Genomic DNA, 17478 nt, shown 5'->3' on the forward strand with positions numbered 1-17478 from the left:
ATCATCTAGGCCGGGTGAACTATCCTTTGGCATTGATTTGATAGCTTCTAGTGTTTCAATTGGCATAGGAGCGGCCAGAAGATCCGCATTATCCTGGTGGGAAAGCACAGATGGAATGGCAGCGAGGAGATCATCTGAGCTAGTAGGCTGGTCCGCCTGAAAGAGAGCTTGAAAGAAAGCCACTGCTTCTCTCTTCATATCTTCCACCTCTGTGATATTAACCCCATTACTATCCTTTATTTCGGTAATAGTAGCTCTCCTAATACACTCTTGAGCTACAGCATGAAAATGCTTGGTGTTTCTGTCACCTTCCTGGAGCCATGAATTTCTAGCCTTCTGTTTCCAAAAAACCTCCTCCATGAGGTGTAACTGAGCCAATTTCCTCCTAGAAGCCAAACTTTGAAGCACAAGATCCTCCAACCCCTCTTCCTGCATTCTGTTTTCCAAATGCATAAGATCAGCCTCTGCCTCTTTAATATGATTAAATACATTCCCAAAAACCTCCTTGTTCCACATCTTTAAAAGTTGCTTGGTCTTCTTTAATTTTAATTGCACATTGGTTATGGGATCATGAGAACAAAGACCCTCCCACGCTTTCTTAATAACTAGCTGGAAAGAGTCATGAATGGACCACATGCGCTGGTACCAGACATCCTCTGGGCTAAGCCTTCGAACTGACCATTAACAAATTATTCTTTAATAATACTATCTTGACCATCTAATAGATGGACCACATTTTCTCAATGAATGGGTGCCGTTTCTAGTTTTTGTATATATATATATAGTGTACATTTGTCTTTCAACTGTGGACCACACTATTTGGACCATGGCTTCGGATATACTTCAATTTTTGGGGTCATGCTCTTAAATGAGATGGAACAAGGGACCGATGATGGCATGAATAAAACACATACATCATGGTGGGGCCTACAGAGTCCTTACACCATGTAGCTAATAGAGGGAGGTTGAGTGAAAGAGGCGGTTGAGGACGCTGCTTGAGTGTATGCGTTCATCCTAATCATATTAATAAAATTCTCTCTTATAGTTGCTTCTAACAGTTTACATGATCTTTTGTAAAAGCAATCCCTTCAGTACCCTTGTACAAGTATTAAGTAAGAAGCCGGGAAAATGAAAGATGATAGACATTTAGTTTCCTTTGCAAGGAGGTTTTGAGCTCATTTATCTTCATTTCTCCATGTGTGAATGAATGATCTTCCTGTTTTGCACCCAAGTGAGATTATTTTGAATATGTTTAATGCAGAAAATCTAATCCCTCCGATAATTTATTGATGACCAAGATTGAATTCGATTCATTTTAGAGGCTCTTATAACAATGATGGACGCCGTGTTTCCTTGTTTCGGAAGGAAATGGAGGGATGGACGCCGTGTTTCCTTGTTTGGGAAGGAAATGGAAGGATGGAAGATTTGAGGACGAAACCTGGATTAGGCTAGACCTCCTGTGGAATGTGAATTATTTGAGGCTGAAGTCACACCTGCATTAATGGTTCTCCAACTGCATTAGCAGTTGGCTCAAGATCCCATCTTTAATTAGGAATCTTAATGTTTTAATAATATCGAGCAGTCTGTTGATGACATCGACAGGCCTCGTATCTGACTAGATTTAAGACATCAAATACAACGGTTATGCATTGGGAGGTAGCCATGTTGGGTGGTTGTGTAGGCCAACTTTAGCGGTGGGGCTAGAGACTTGGGGCCTTGTTCTTCTGCCCCTTCATGGATACATTTCTCTCTGGGGCTGCTTTGTAGTTTTATGATAGGCGTGGGCCGATTTTTTCGCGACTCCCACTCAAAAATTTGTTTTAAAAAGTCACTGTATTAGAAAAAATAAGGATTTGAATACATTCACAGGAAATCTGCCCTCTGGTAGAATTTGGATCAGATAGTAGAGGATTCCCTCTTGCTTTGTGGTAATTCCTGGTTTGCTGCTATATTTTATGATTGTGGCTATCAGTTGTGAATAATGTCGTTGGTTTTGGGGTTGATTGTCGTGGGAGTGTAGATGCTACTTGCTGGTAGTATGACTGGTGCTACTTGGCTGGAAGATGGTGTATGGAGATGTCTGCAGAGCTATTGCTTGCGTGTTGATTTCTGTTATGAATTGCAGGTATATTGCTGTTGTTTGGGGGCATGAGGTTTTATGTATTGGAGTTGCAAACCAAAACCTAGCAACAGCTGGTGACTGTTGAATTCCCAATGCACAGCTGCAGCTGTCAAGGAATTGTTTTGGAAGATGAAAAGCCTCCGTAAGTTTCTAAGAATATTAAATGGTGAAAGCTCCTAGTACAGGTATTGTTGTCTTTTCACCTTTCATTCAAATTGCCTATAAAAAAAACACCTTGTGTATCCGGTTATAGCAAGTGTGAAGAAGTGAAGCAGAAGTTAAAATAGTTTGAAAGTTTTTTTAAAAAAATTTCTGTTTGGTTTCTTTTCCCTCTTCCTTCCTTCTACCTAATCAGTTTTTTCTGAGTTGTGTTAAGCCTTTGTAAAGCCGATAATTCTGTCCTCTTATAGCAAAGAAAAATCTGGTTTGTACAACCAACAAATTGGTATCAGAGCCAAGTTCTTTTTCCAGAGTTCCCTGGTTAAAGTTGCCAGCACTTTTTTCAGCCAGGAATAGATTTTTTTTTTATTTTTTATTTTCAAAAAAATCTGTTTAAAAAATCAGATTTCTATTCCATCCCTTTGTCCCTTCCTTCTAAAAAAAAAAATCAGCCCTTCTTAAAAAAAAAAAAAAAAAGAAAAGAATGTCTGGGTCGTCTTGAGGCTTAATAAAGCTAATTCGTCTAACCCATAAAGCTTGTTCCAGTAAAGATGGCTACCACAATCCAGCCACGGGTTCCTAAGTTGTCAAAGGACAACTATGGAAATTGGTGCATCTAAATGAAGGCGATGTTCGGGTTGCAAGATATATGGGAGATCGTCACCGATGGATATGTAAAACCCACTATGGAGGAAGAAGCCGTCTTCACTAACGAGGAAAAGATAGCCCTAAAAAATCAAAGGAAGAGAGAAAGAAGGCTTTTTTTCATCATTTATCAAGGGTTGGATGAATCAACCTTTGATAAGATTGCCGAAGCAACATCAAGCAAGCAACCTTGGGAGATCTTTAGCACCATCTTCAAAGGCGTTGATAGTGTGAAATGGGTTCGCCTACAATCTCTTAAAGCCGAGTTCAAAGAAGCACATATGACGGAAGGTGAGAACATTTACAACTATTTTTCAAGATTCCTTATAGTCGTGAATAACTTGAAAAGAAACGGTGAAAAGATCGAAGATATTCATGTAGTTGAAAAGGTGCGTCGATTTCTCACAACCAAGTTTAAGCATGTGGTTGTGGCAATCAAAGAATCAAAGGACTTAGAAAAACTATCCATTAAAGAATTGATGAGATCATTGCAAGTGCATGAGCAACGAATGAAAAAGAATGCAGAAACAATGCTTGAACATGCCTTAGAGTCTAAGCTGACCCCAAATGAACAAAGAGGTGGTCATACACATCGTGGAGGTCGTTGCACTGGCAATCGTACAAGAGGAAGAGGGCATGAATATAATCCAATCAATCCACAAAATCAACAAGATTTTACCAATTTTCGTGGTAGAGGAAATGGTAAAGGCCGATCCACATGAGGTTGTAGAAATATGAAAAATAATCAATATCGAAATTGCAACAAGTTCAGCCATTATACATCAAATTGTTGGAGCAAGCTAATGGATCAAGATGAATGATCCAACTATGCCAAATTATCAAATCATGAAGAGGAAAGAACCACACTCTTCTTTGAACAAGAAAAAGGCTGTGATCAGTCAGATGTATGATATCTTGACACTTGTGTAAGCAATCACATGTGCAGTGACAAAAAGTTCTTTATGGAACTCACGGAAGGAGTTCATGTCGATGTAATGTTCAAAGATTCACCAAAACTGTAAAAGGTAAAGGTAAAATTAAAATTTATCAGAAAAATAGTGAGATACTGTAACACCCCATACTTTCCAGTACTCAGGTGTTACCGTGTAAGTTAATGTAGTATAAGTTACCAACCTAGCTTATGTTAACATTCACCTCAAATCTAGCCTAAGTGTGGCCATTGTGAGTAATCTCCACTCACAGATCAAGTTTCTACCCAACTGTTAATTTTAATAAATTGATAACTTAATATTAAGACACATGTATCGTAGCCCACTTAGAAAAATGAAATGATCTAATCCTTCTAATTAAAGCCCTATAGGGACAGGTGAATGAATAAATGGCATTGATAGGAATGTGACCCATGAAAATAATCTATATATATATATATATATTATAATATAATATAATATAAGTAATTTAGTTTCGAAAAACCTGCAAAACATCCCCGAAGGAGAGAACCATCAGATTAAATATAAATAAAAAATGATTAAAAATATAATAACAAATTTAATAATAATAAGGTTATTAAAAACAACGTTAAAAAATGATATTAAATATTATGAATATGTATTAGGCCATCTAATCTATATTCTAGCCGTTGAATTCTAGATAGGTGGTCCCTTGGACCATTTTCACCATTGATGTTCAATTATGAAATGATCAAACCATCAAACCAATAGAAATCTACAATTAGAACAAAACCAATTAGATATATGGCCCACCTAGGTTTGGAAATGCTTGACCGTTGGTCAAAGAACCTAATTTGGGGCCTCCAAAGAGAATAGACGGTGTAGATCTCCCAGATACATCCATTTGGACCCCACATTTAGCGGTGCGTGTACACAAGTTGTGTACAACTGCAGTGCATCGTACCAGGAATCCAAGTCAAATGAGGTTGACCCACATTCTCTCGAAAAAGAGAGATTTTCTCTCCTACTTTCGTATTCCCGCCAGCAAACGGACAAGGTCCGTTGATTTAAATTTTGGTCCACCTCACGTGATCAAGAGACAGATCCAAACCGTCCATCATGTTGCGCAGGTGGATAAAACCAAAATCCTATCAATATATTGCGTGATGGCTCTATCAAATGCACACAAACACGAGCAGAATCCAAACAGACGTCGTTCATAAGCGTGATCTGTGACCCACCATCTGAGATTATATCAATGATCTGAACCCTTCATCTTGCAGGGAAATAAAATCCGACCATACTCTAAGTTAATCTGTGCGAATCTGTGCACGTGCATACTCACCACACTTGACGCAAGAAGTGCCGCATACGTGGCTCCCGAAAACGGAAACTCTCCGTTATTGCCTGTAACAGTATGGCAGTTCACGTACGAATCTCTCCATTCATCCCATCTATCCACGTGGAGTTATCTTAGCCCTTCACCCTAGGGCTTTCCAAGCCGCGGTTAAGGCTTCAGCAGCCAAACCTCTTGCCGTGTAGGAAGGAGAAATGTAGGAAGGAGATTAGAGAGATTGAGAGAAGAAATGGTGGACGAGTCAGTGACTCGCTAGCTTGAGTCGACTCGGTTTGAGTCGCAGCTGAATGCGGGCCGTGTCCAGAATTTCTCTGGTCAAGTAGTGAGAGAAGCATAAGGAAAGACAAAGGGGAAGAAAGAAAGGTAGAAAACAGAAGAGGAAGTGGGAGGAGAAGAGAGAGATGACATTCGAGTTACTGAGTCACGGACTCACTGACTCATTCAATCTAGGAGTCGAGCGAGTCCAAGCATTGTGTTCGAAATGACTCAACCCCTGGTCAAGTTAGGAAAGCCAGATTGATTGCATTGAGGTAAGTTAATCTGAAGTCTCTTATTAGTATCTTAATTAGAGTAATCTAAGTTACTAGTGTGTCTTTAGCTTCATTTTTTTGAAGATCCGAATTGGACCGTGATCAAAATCGGGTTAGTTGAACCAAGTTTACTTGAAGAGAGTTAAACTTCGTTACCTTGCGATTATTAATTCTACCTTAATTTTAGATTAATCAAATTAATCTTGATTTTCATGTAGGAGATCAAACCCAACTTCCACTCTAAAGATTCTAACTATTTCTAACCGAATTAGTTGCGATGGTGAAGTTTTGTAATTGCATTCTAGTCACTCAAGAGGTCAATCGAAAACATAAGGTGAGAATCACCCTTCAAGCTTTTCTTCATCTTGATAGTTAGCTTATTCATTCATCTTCATTCAGTTATCTTAATGATTACTAAATGTGATTCATCACTCTTATTGAATTGATTTCTTATAAATGATTGATGATTTAGAATTAAATTCAATATTTGAACATGCGATGCAATTTAGATACTTCTATTCTGATTTAAAATAAATGCTTCAAACATGCTTGCGCTATCGATATTAGACGTAATTCAATTTGTTATATGTGATTACTTTATAGAATGCTTAAAGGTCCTCGAATTAGTGGTCATTGTGTCTAATAGGCTAAAAGGAATGTTTGGTGTGGATTTACCATCTCATGAATCAATTGGGCCCCTGTGGCTTTTAGGGAATAATCCCTTCTGATCAGATCATTAAATTGAACGTTTGGCCCTTGCAGCTTTGATGGAATATTTGCCCTATGAGGCTTTAATGATTTATTTTATATAACTTTGCGGTGGTATGTTGCACTTGTAGAACTACAATTGACCACTAGTTGTGTGAGTTACCTTTAAACATCCTGTTTGTTAGTCTCATGAGCCAGAGATGGTGGAATGAGATACTATACCTGATCTATCGGCTTATGCTAGGTGACAAACCTCATAGTGACCTTTGAGCTTTCTTAAAATGATTATTTGAAATTGGAATAATAATAGTTGAGCTAATCATGCATTTTCATAGCATATATTATGGTCTTTTCTAGGTGGCTAGTTCTCCTTGGGCATACCTTAGTGTACTTTTTTGGGTGACTAGTCTCCTTAGGCGATCTATATTACATAGTCTTTTCTAGGTGGTTAGTTCTCCTTGGGCGTACCTTTGTGTACTTTTTTGGGTAACTAATTCTCCTTGGGCAATCTATATTACATGGTATTTTTTGGGTGGTTAGTTCTCCTTAGGCATACCTTTGTATACTTTTTCGGATGATTAATTCTCTTTAGGCGATCTATATTACATGGTCTTTTCCGGCTGGTTAGTTCTCCTTGGGTGTACCTTTGTGTACTTTTTTAGGTGACTAATTCTCATTGGGCGATCTATATATGGTCTTTTCCGAGTAGCTAGTTCTCCTTGGGTGTACCTTTGAGTACTTTTCTGAGTGGCTAGTTCTCCTTGGGTGACTTTTTACCAGATAGATGTGCATCCCTAGGTCTGTGATCATGTGCATGCATCCATGCATTTAAACAAGATTATCTCTGTAAAATTTATATAATGAATGTGTATCTGACGAACCTTATTTGATTTCCATGATAATCATCGTGTAATATTTGTTATACAGTCCCTAATAATTATGCTTAATTACCTTAATGATACGATAAATCTTGGGAGTTGTACCTCACTGGATAACCATTAACGCTATCAAACCGTATTCAGTGTACAGGAGACGTAGATGATGTGTACGCTGGTGTTCAGGAGGAATAGGAGGAGCTAGATGATCTTGCGACTCTCCATTCTTGATTTTATTTATATTTAATTTATACTGTTATGTTTGTAAAGGTTAAGACATTGGTTTGTATAAGTTTTCGGGTAACTACTTGAAATATTTGGTTTTGTATAATTCGACTCCCTCTTATACTTAATTGTTTCCATCCCACTATATTACTAACTTTGATAAAGAGAAAAAAAAATACACGTGAAATTTGAGTTACAGTTAAAGGTTAACATTCGGATTTTTAGAAAACGAATAGTGTACTCAGGTTTCGAGAACCGAGGTGTTACAAACACAATTCATTTTTAATGTATATTACATACCCAACATGAAAAGTAACATCATCAGCATCAATCAACTACTTGAAAAGTAGTATGTGATACACATAGAGAAACTCAGTTGTGTCATTAAAAGATGCATGCGGTAGATATGTGGCACCAGTCCAAATGGTGAAAAATCGAATGTCCCACTTTATATAAACACAAGGCTCGAGAAGTGTCTTTATGGACGTGCCAATAATGAATCATGGAAGTGACGTCTTCACTTTGACCATCTGAACTTTAATGGCCTTAAACTCCTGTCCTCATCAAGCATGGTGCATGGCTTCCCTGCTATTGAAGCTTTAAAACGTGTGTGAGGCGTGCACATTTAGCAAGCAACAAAGGAACTCCTTCCCAGTTGGAGTATCCTGAAGAGCAAAGGAGTCATTGCATTTGGTTCACACAGACATCTGTGGACCATTTGAAACACCCTCTCTTGGTGATTTTAGCAGAAAGTTATGGGTGTACTATATCAAACAAAAATCTGTTGCTTTTACTATCTTTAAAATTTTCAAAGTCGTATTGAAAATGAAAGTGGCTACAAAATCAAGGTCCTTAAATCTGACAGAGGTGGGGAGTACACCTTAAATGTTTTTTGAGAATATTGTAGGGAACATGATATTAAGCAATAACACACAGCAGTTTACACGCCACAACAGAATGAAATTGCAGAACGGAAGAACCGCACCATCCTGGACATAACGAGGTCCATGTTGAAAGAGAAAGGCCTACTAAAGAGCTTCTGAGGAGAGGCAGTTGCATGTACTGCATATCTGTTCAATTGGTATCTCACTAAGAACATCAGGTTCATGACACCACAGGAGGCATGGAGTGGCTATAAGCCGAGCGTGGCGCACCTTAAAATCTTCGGGCGTATTTCCTATGCTCAAGTTCTAGAAGCAAGAAGGAAAAAATTTGATGATCGTGCATGGCGAGAAGTGTATCTTCATCAACTACAGTAAAGAGTCAAAGGCATACAAGCTCTACAACCCACTAACTAATAAGGTGATAGTAAGTAGAGATGTGGTGTTCTGCGAGAAAGAAGCATGGAAGTGGATCAAGAAGATTCGGCCAAAGAAAATCAGGTTGAGGCCGAAGAATATAAAGAAGAGATGCATGTGAATCAAGAGCAGACACCCACATCACCTCCTTCGGATTGCAGAAGTCCAGGAGTACGTTCCATCTCCTTTGGAAGTACTTCATCAAATTAGAATTCAGCCAGTACATCTTCATCCAATTCTCCTTCACCCTCGGCTTCTATTAAAATGAGAAGCCTCAACGAGATCTACGAAGAAATTGAGGAAGTAAATTTGCTTTGCCTGTATGCAGACTATGAGCCTCTCACATTTGAGGAGGCCATGAAAGAAGAATGTTGGAGAAAAGCTATGAAAGAAGAGATCCATGCTATCGAGAAGAATCGCACATGAGAGTTGATCTCACTCCCTAAAGGCCAAAGGACCATTAGTCTCAAATGAGTGTATAAAATTTAGTACAATGTCAACGATAAGATTGAACGATATAAGGCAAGGCTTGTAGCAAGAGGCTACAAATAGAAATATGGGATAGACTATGAAGACGTTTTTGCCCCAGTTGCTCACCTTGACACTGTGAGGATGATTATTTCCCTTGCAGCTCATCAAAATTGGATGATCTATCAACTAGATGTGAAATCCTCATTCTTAAATGGAATACTCGAAGAAGAAGTCTACGTTGACCAGCTTGAAGTCTTTGTCATACAAGGGGAGGAACATAAGGTATATTGACTGAAGAAAGCCCTGTATGGGTTGAAGTAAGCCCCTCATGCTTGGAATGCACGGATCAATAACTATCTTCAAGAGAATGGTTTCGTTAAATGACCGTATGAGCATGTCATTTACATAAAGAAGAATGCCCATGGCGATATGCTTATAGCTTATTTATATGTTGATGATCTATTGTTCATTGAAATAGTTAAGCGATGTTTGAAGAATTCAAGCAGGATATGTTCAATGATTTCGAGATGACTGACGGTGGATTGATGTCCTTCTTCTTGGGCATCGGGGTAAAACAATAAGTCGGCAACATTTATATATCACAAAAGAAGTACGTAAAAGAACTTAAGAAGTTTCGGATGATCGACTGTAAAGCCGTGAATACACCTGTTGCAATGAGCCGGAAGTTTACAAAAGATAGCGAAGGAAGAAATGTTGACTCAACTTTATTCAAAAGCTTAATAATAAACCTAAGGTACCTCATAATCACTAGACCAAATATAGTCTATAATGTTGGGCTTTTAAGCCGGTATATAAAAGCGTCAAAAGATTCACATTGGCTAGCTGCGAAAAGAATTTTGAGGCATATCAAAGGGACATTACCAGAAAATAGGACAACTCTGACGGTTAAAAACCGTCGGCAATGACCTTACCCAACGAATTTTAGCCATCGCAAGGTCCGTCGGCAACGCCGATGGATTAAAACCGTCGGGGTTTTCGACGGCAAACCGCAAGAACTCTCATTGGACGGCCAAAACCGTCAGAGTTTTCGACGGTTTTTAGCCGTCGGCGATTCTCATAAATTTAAATATATAATATATCATCCATTGAATTTGGATGATATATTTCTTGCTTTTCTATTGTGTAGACTTACCTTCTCAAATAGGTTGGTTCGTTCAGGGCTTTGGAGAAATGGATGTGTGCGTTGATCAACGCACACATCCATTTCTCCAAAGCCCTGAACGAACCAACCGATTTGAGAATGCAAGCCTACACAATAGAAAACACTTGGCATACCAAAAGCTTTTAAAGCCAACAACAAGCAAAAACCAGCATGGCATACCAAAATCAACTTACATCTCTTTCGGTTTGTGAGAAGAACATGAAAGCAAACATAGCTCTCTTTGGTGCATTAGGATCATTTTTCTTCTTTGGTTCTCTCTTCTTTAAACTATCTTCATCTCCATCCTTAGATTTTCTCTTAGAAGAAGATGCCTTAGGAGCAGCTGCTTCTTTCTTAGCTTCCTTCTTGGGAGGCTTTTGAAATGGGAAGAAAAGAGAGAGAGTATTAACTTTCATGGCTAGACATTGATGAAAAAGCTATAGTATGTAATCAAAAGCACCAAAACATTCTAAAACAGCAATGGCGATTACATAAATTGCAAAACTTTTGTAGCCTCATAAAGTTGTTAGTAATGGGTGTTCAATCACCACCATTTCCCATGGTGTGTTCCACTTCAGCTTTTGTGCTGCTTCATTTTTATGCCCTAATGAGCTGACAAAACAGGTGGATGGGAGATAAAATACACACATCAGTGTGTCTATCCAACACCATCTGGTTGGCGGGGACGGGTTTGGATATAGAGAATACAGCCGGCATGTGTCTTTGGAGCTCACAGGTAGGCATATTCCAATCTACACTGGTTACAATATGTGAGGTTATCCAAAGCAACCTTATCATGTTCCCTGTCACTCCTAACTACTTAGAATTTGATGGCAAAGATAATAACTCTCCAAGCTTAGCACGCTGAACTGCGTACAGTGTTAGATAATCTTCAATATGGTGTCCTTCTAAGGGTTTTGTGCATTGCATCACAGCTTTGATTATGTTATGTTGAGATTCTATTCCCTTTTGATTTGAAATAGAGTCGTTAGTTGGGTCCAACAGCAAGCAACTGAAAATACATAGAAAAAGCAGCAAATTAACCTCGTGATTTAAATAAAACGTGTTGTGCGAAAGTTTACTGAATTTTCTCATTAAAAAAAAAAAAAAGCATATACGACTGGACACATCCTAGAAATTAGAATTGAGCACCCGTGTGAAACACAATAGCTCTCTCCAGCAGAAAACTATGAAGCTTTGAAAAAAATCAACATGTATTCCAGCCCTCGTGTATTGACAAAAAAAAAAAAAAAACTTGTGATACAAGTGATTAGCAATGAAAACTGAACAACTTTTCATAATTAATGCCATTGTCCAATGAACCATCTATTTTTTTTCCCCACCATTTGCTTCTATCTTAGGACATGTTTGGATAGCTAGAATCGAAGGTGCGGACATGAAAAAAAAATAATGATTACATATAATTGTTTCCCTCAGCGCTACTCAAAAACATATTCATAAATATACATACACAGATATTTTTAAAAGGGTAACACTACCAGAGATTGAGCCATGGATCACTCACACACACTATACTATTTCTACCATTTTTAAGAGGTATTTGTTTAGAATGCAGAAAACCCAATACCAAATTCATTAGGCAACGCTTACCTCGTAACTTTTGCAAGAGAACCGCCACTATGCATAAGGCTAATGATTATTTTGTAGAATCCATAGTTTTCTTTCCAATCCAAACCATAAAAAATGTCAAATCATGGAAGCTGCTTTTTTCCCATGGATTTTGTCTATCCAAACAGGCCCTTAAGAATATGTTTAGTTTCTATCAACCACAAACACTAAAGACACATGAAAATATGTTTCCAACTGTCTTTAAAAGTTGAAGTACAGCATTTATGAAAATAAGATTTAAGAAGAAAAAAAAAAACCCATGTTTGTATGTACAATTAAGCAAATGGTGTTCCCTAATGATTGTAATGAAGAAGCCTCAAACTAGAACCATATTCCTTTCCAATCTGACTTGAAAGTGGCATAGTTGCAACTGGAAGCCAAGTCCTTGAATATGATTGCCAGGTACTTTTGCTTTTTTCCACTTTAGTATACTTTTAATTGCAACCAAATTCGATAGCATCCATACACACCCAATTCAAAGTAGGTGAGGCTCCTACTAGTCCAACTCATCTCATACCTATTTAATAAATACAACCAGAATTAAAAATAAAAATACACCAACATAACTTTCTGAGTATAGTATTCTTAGTAGCAACAGAAATTTGCGAGTATAATCTAGTTGGACATCCACCCCATCAATCAGATGTGCCCTTTTATGGTGGGCCACGGGCCTAAAAATCAAGTCAATCTATAACTGAAGTGGACCATACTACATACAACAGCTGAAATTGGATACCCACCTATTCTTGATTATTTACAGGGTCTGTTAAAATGTGGTTCAGACATTCAACCCATCCATTGTGTTCTATTTGGATGAGAGGTCATGCCATGCTTCAGCCATAGGAAGGTGTGATATCCTGTGCAGTAACCACATGACCCATGAAAAAGCGTCACACCTTTTTTAACGATCATTTGGAACAAAAAAGGAAAAGTGATTACCCGCTTGCAGTACTTCCTGAAACAGCATAAATTACTTCTTGAGGCTATTGCTTAAAAGGACTTTCTTCCCAGAGGGGTTGCTCCAGAGTGCTGGAACATGGGCCTGATGGCCTCCAAAAAAGCTGCATGAATAGCACCCTGCTCCACAGTAGAACAATGACAAGGTTACAATCAACGAAGAAAGAAAGGAAAGAAGAAGAACAAGATGATTGTAGCCACATGATTGAAATTACAGATACCCAATAACCACATGATCGTAAAGAGAGCAGTAGAAGAGGGTAACAACTGTGAAGCAAATGGTGATCAAATGAATCAACTCTTTAACAAATAAAAGCCTTGTTTGTGACGAACTGCTAATAATGTAATGAAGAAGCACTGAGCAATGTGTTTGGTTTTAGACATACTTAAGAAATTACCTCCTGTTGAATGGCCCATTCAACCCATCCTAAAATTCTTCCTGACTGTGAGTTAACCCAGCGCATAACCAACGTTCCAGATACACTTTCAATCTACAGCAGAAAATCCTGAGAGATGTGAGATGCATAGAAGAAAAACCACAATTAAAGCAAATTCAAACAGCCAAGAAGTATATCTGGCTCTTATCTGTTTGCCTACATATATATATCGGTAAACATGCAAAGACATTGCTATTAGGAAATGTTGAATCTGATCTTGATACACATCATTTGAAGCTATCCCTCCTGCAGAAAATCAGAATTTCAAAAATACCAACATCAGTTGCAGCATCAGAGGATGATTAAAAGCTTTCGATGAAACTAAATCTATGAACATAACAGTGAAATGCAAGTGTTCTTTCAAAAATACCATTTTGTTGACCTATTGCATAACACCACTCTACAACACAAAATGAAACAATTACAAGGAATCTAAGCTTAGACAAGGACTAAAAGCAATCAAAAAATAAGCAACCCATAAATCATCACAGATGTACCGAGAAAAATAGAAACAGCGCCATGGCATGTAGTGGCCCTCCACAGCAACATCCATCTCATCTTATGACCAGCAGCCTCCACAACAACTACTACGGCTACACTAAACGCATCCCATGTCTAGCAGCCTCCTCAGGCATTGCATGTTATCATACTCCTCAGCAACAAATGAGTTTATTGGAGCACATTGACCCAAACGAAGTTGGAGATGCAAAACCACCTGTAATATGGACAAGCATTTAACTACTACACTGAAAATTTGTGGTTTAATGAGTCAAATTGTAGCATGATACAAATGCATACCTTTGAGGAAGATAGTCACAGATTCTTCAATGTCTTGATTGGGTTTTGCATTTGCTTTTTGTTTGATATGAATATTCAACACAAAACTAGTTTGAAGGTTCACTTTAGATTTGCCTATGAAAAGGAGAGTTGAAGGAAATTTTGATTTTCTATGCCTGTACCACACTACAATTGACAAAAATTAAGTACCTGCAACCGTCCTGCTTCAATCTCATATCAAAGCATATTCACATCAATGAGAATTGGATTGTGAGATGAGTCACTCCCCACTCATCATGTACGACTCAACTCCGGAACAGACGTGCTAGTTCGAGTCTCTGAGTCTTAAAACCATGGTGTCATGACCTGCATCATTGCATCTTTTTGAGCTACGTAAAAATTGTACAAGAGAAGAACTTCAATACTCTGACATAGTGTGATGGATGGTATGCAAGCTCTTTCAAATTTCTTAAAAATTAAATACCTGCCATACAAGAAATTCAAATTAAACTATCCAAATAATATATTCCAGTTCAGATGTACCATTAACCAGAAAAAAAAAAAAAAAAAAAAAAAGATTATTTTGATTATCTGACCATTGAATTGGTGGACATCGACTGTGTGATTAAAAATGAAATACATACAATGGTAACTAAGAATCGATTCTAAAGAAGCATAAATGATGAGAAAAATGTTTACCTACTGGCCCAATCGAATCACATCACCAACATGCAACACAGTGTAAACAGTTTTCTTGACCTGTTTAATGAAAAAGATGCATCCATTGGAAAAACCACAGCTTTATTATCAACAAAACTCATCAAAAACGAATCTCTCATTACTTTCTATATAAACACCCAAAGGATCCACATCAATGCAAACAAAATGAAAACAGGACATCACACTGCACAGAATAAAAAAGAACCTGCACATGTCACACAAAAGTCCTCCAAGTGTCCACATAGCCAAAAATAAAAAATAAAAATACAAGCAACATGGGCCAGGATAGTTAAAGTGTTGATAAAGAAAATAATTTTGATAGTAGACGCAAACATCCAAGCATATAATCCTAGATATACATCCGTACACCACCAGAATGACCTTCCATTGATAGACCAAAAGACACGGATGCCATCATGTCCTGTGGCTAAGGGTAGCTGATGGGCTAGACTGCTATGTGCATTTTCCACCATTTTCCTATATTGCAGTGACATCCACCCTACATGTGTGGTACGTGTGCCTAAATCCAGACCGCATGCCCCACTATTGATGGAATATATACCAAAACTCCCACTGATTAGATGATCCTAACCATCAAAAAACGGTTGTCACTGTTGAAAAGAAATTTGTCTATGGAATAAAGATGGTGTTGTCTGAGAAATTAAATTATTACTTTGCACAACAGGCATATATTTTAGGCTTTCAGCTAAATGTAGGTGAATGAACTTCCTAACACTGAATTATAAGAAAGAATGCTCAAGATCCTTTAAAAAGTGCCGATGGCTAATCAACAAGACATGGCTTCCTGTTTTTGAACCTTTCTCTGTTCCTCATCTTCCTTTTGAAGAGCTGTCGCTTCCTAGTTCCAAATAACATATATTCTCATTTTCTGCAGATCTGTCTTATAAGAAATCTGATTGCTTGTATGCAAACTTACCTCATTCTTCTTCTGTTCATAAAGCTCCATTTGTTGCAGATAATCTTCCCTCTGCTTCTTGGCAATCTGAAATACATAAGAAACAGAAATTAAGAGTGTTTGTAGACTTGCAGAGGCGGAGAAGCAAATGTCCAACAAGCCAAAACCTCTTCATAAGGCACTCGCTTTTCTTCTGACAGGTTCTTCCATTCCTCCCCTAATAGCTTAGAAACCTACCAAAGGATCCCCTAATTTACCTTTTGAGTGTTGAAGACCCGAGTCTTGCAGTCAGGGAGTATACTGATGGAATGTGGGGGAAGATAATATTGTCCACCATTGAAGTTTGTAGTTACAGCTGAGGTAGAATGATTGTTGGCAATGAAGGCAGCACAGACATTGGTTCCAGGTTGCTGATAGACTTGAGCCTACATCACAAACTTCTTATCAGATTATAACATTCCATACAACCATCATATTAATTTTCTTTTTTCCTTTCTGCTTCTTGAGAAATGATCCACTGCTCTCATAGCAATCTTCTAGTATACAAGTAACATTGTACCTAGTTGTATAGGGACATTTTAATGGTCCATCCAATCGATTTGGAGAGACCGTTAGCCCCAATCAATATTTCATTGGTTAACATGAATCATGCCACATGGAGATGCAATCCATCCTTTAAAAAAATGTGTACACAACTTCCTTCCAAGCCATGGATGGGATGATGAAGAATGATAATTAAATAATTCTTTTGAACTATAAGCAATCAATCCATTAGTGTCCCAAATATCTGGGTGGAACGATTGTTTATTTCCATAAACAATCTTGACTGTCCATTTTATAGGCTATTCAGGATGGCTAGGATTTCATGATCAGTGCAATTTTCACATGGGGGCCCATGAAGTGTGGGATGGACCTACTGGACAGTTCAGATGAGGTGATTGCACTGCCCACACGTCCCTATTCAACTAGGATAGCTGGATCATTATCCTTTTTCTTGTTATCTGGAATAAAAATAAAAATAAAAAATAAAAAATAAAAAACACTATAGTATTACTACCTCTATTTCCTCCCCCAATTTCTGGACAGTGGGAAAACCCCAAAGCAAAGCCTTTCTACAGAGTCTCAAAGCAGAGTGCAAGTCCCTGAGGTGGCCCCATTTTGGTTCCCTTTGCATGCCTTACTAAAAGATCAAAACAAATCAAATTCTTTTCTTTTGGACAAACTCTTAAAACTAACAAGGGGCATAGAAAAACTAACAAGTTACTAATTTTACATTGACAATAAAATGGTAAGATCATAGTCACTTTAGAGTTGTGTTGTCACTCTCGTATAATTGACATTTTATTTCAAACTGTTTTGTTAATTTTAGCCATTTCTGTTTTCTTGATAGCATTTAGAATTTTACACAGCTGAAAACATACGAATAGCTCAACTACGAAGGTGGTGTAATTCCAGCCCTGTGATGCTGAACTCTTTCTATTCAGCTTATTTGATCATTGAAAAGTAGCATGCACTACTGTTGTGATTGAAACGCTCTCAACATTGAAAAAAGCAAGGTTCACAAGGAGAAATGAAAACG

The 17478-nt window shown here is 37.9% G+C and overlaps 1 protein-coding gene across 1 annotated transcript; it reads right to left on the reverse strand.

Annotated features, from left to right (window-relative positions):
- Positions 1 to 12318: 12318 nt before the first annotated feature.
- LOC131255496 (beta-galactosidase 13-like) lies at positions 12319 to 17073 on the reverse strand. The gene is made up of 7 exons (XM_058256240.1): positions 16957 to 17073; positions 16157 to 16324; positions 15921 to 15986; positions 14967 to 15022; positions 13647 to 13732; positions 13448 to 13540; positions 12319 to 13169 (listed from the first exon to the last, which is right to left on the reverse strand). The coding sequence occupies exons 1-5, from the start codon at positions 17071 to 17073 to the stop codon at positions 13714 to 13716; spliced, it is 426 nt and encodes a 141-aa protein (XP_058112223.1). The 3' UTR covers positions 12319 to 13169; positions 13448 to 13540; positions 13647 to 13713.
- Between the last annotated feature and the right edge of the window lie 405 nt (positions 17074 to 17478).

The sequence above is a fragment of the Magnolia sinica genome, chromosome 9 (assembly GCF_029962835.1).
Source record: "Magnolia sinica isolate HGM2019 chromosome 9, MsV1, whole genome shotgun sequence".
NCBI classification, from domain to species: domain Eukaryota; kingdom Viridiplantae; phylum Streptophyta; class Magnoliopsida; order Magnoliales; family Magnoliaceae; genus Magnolia; species Magnolia sinica.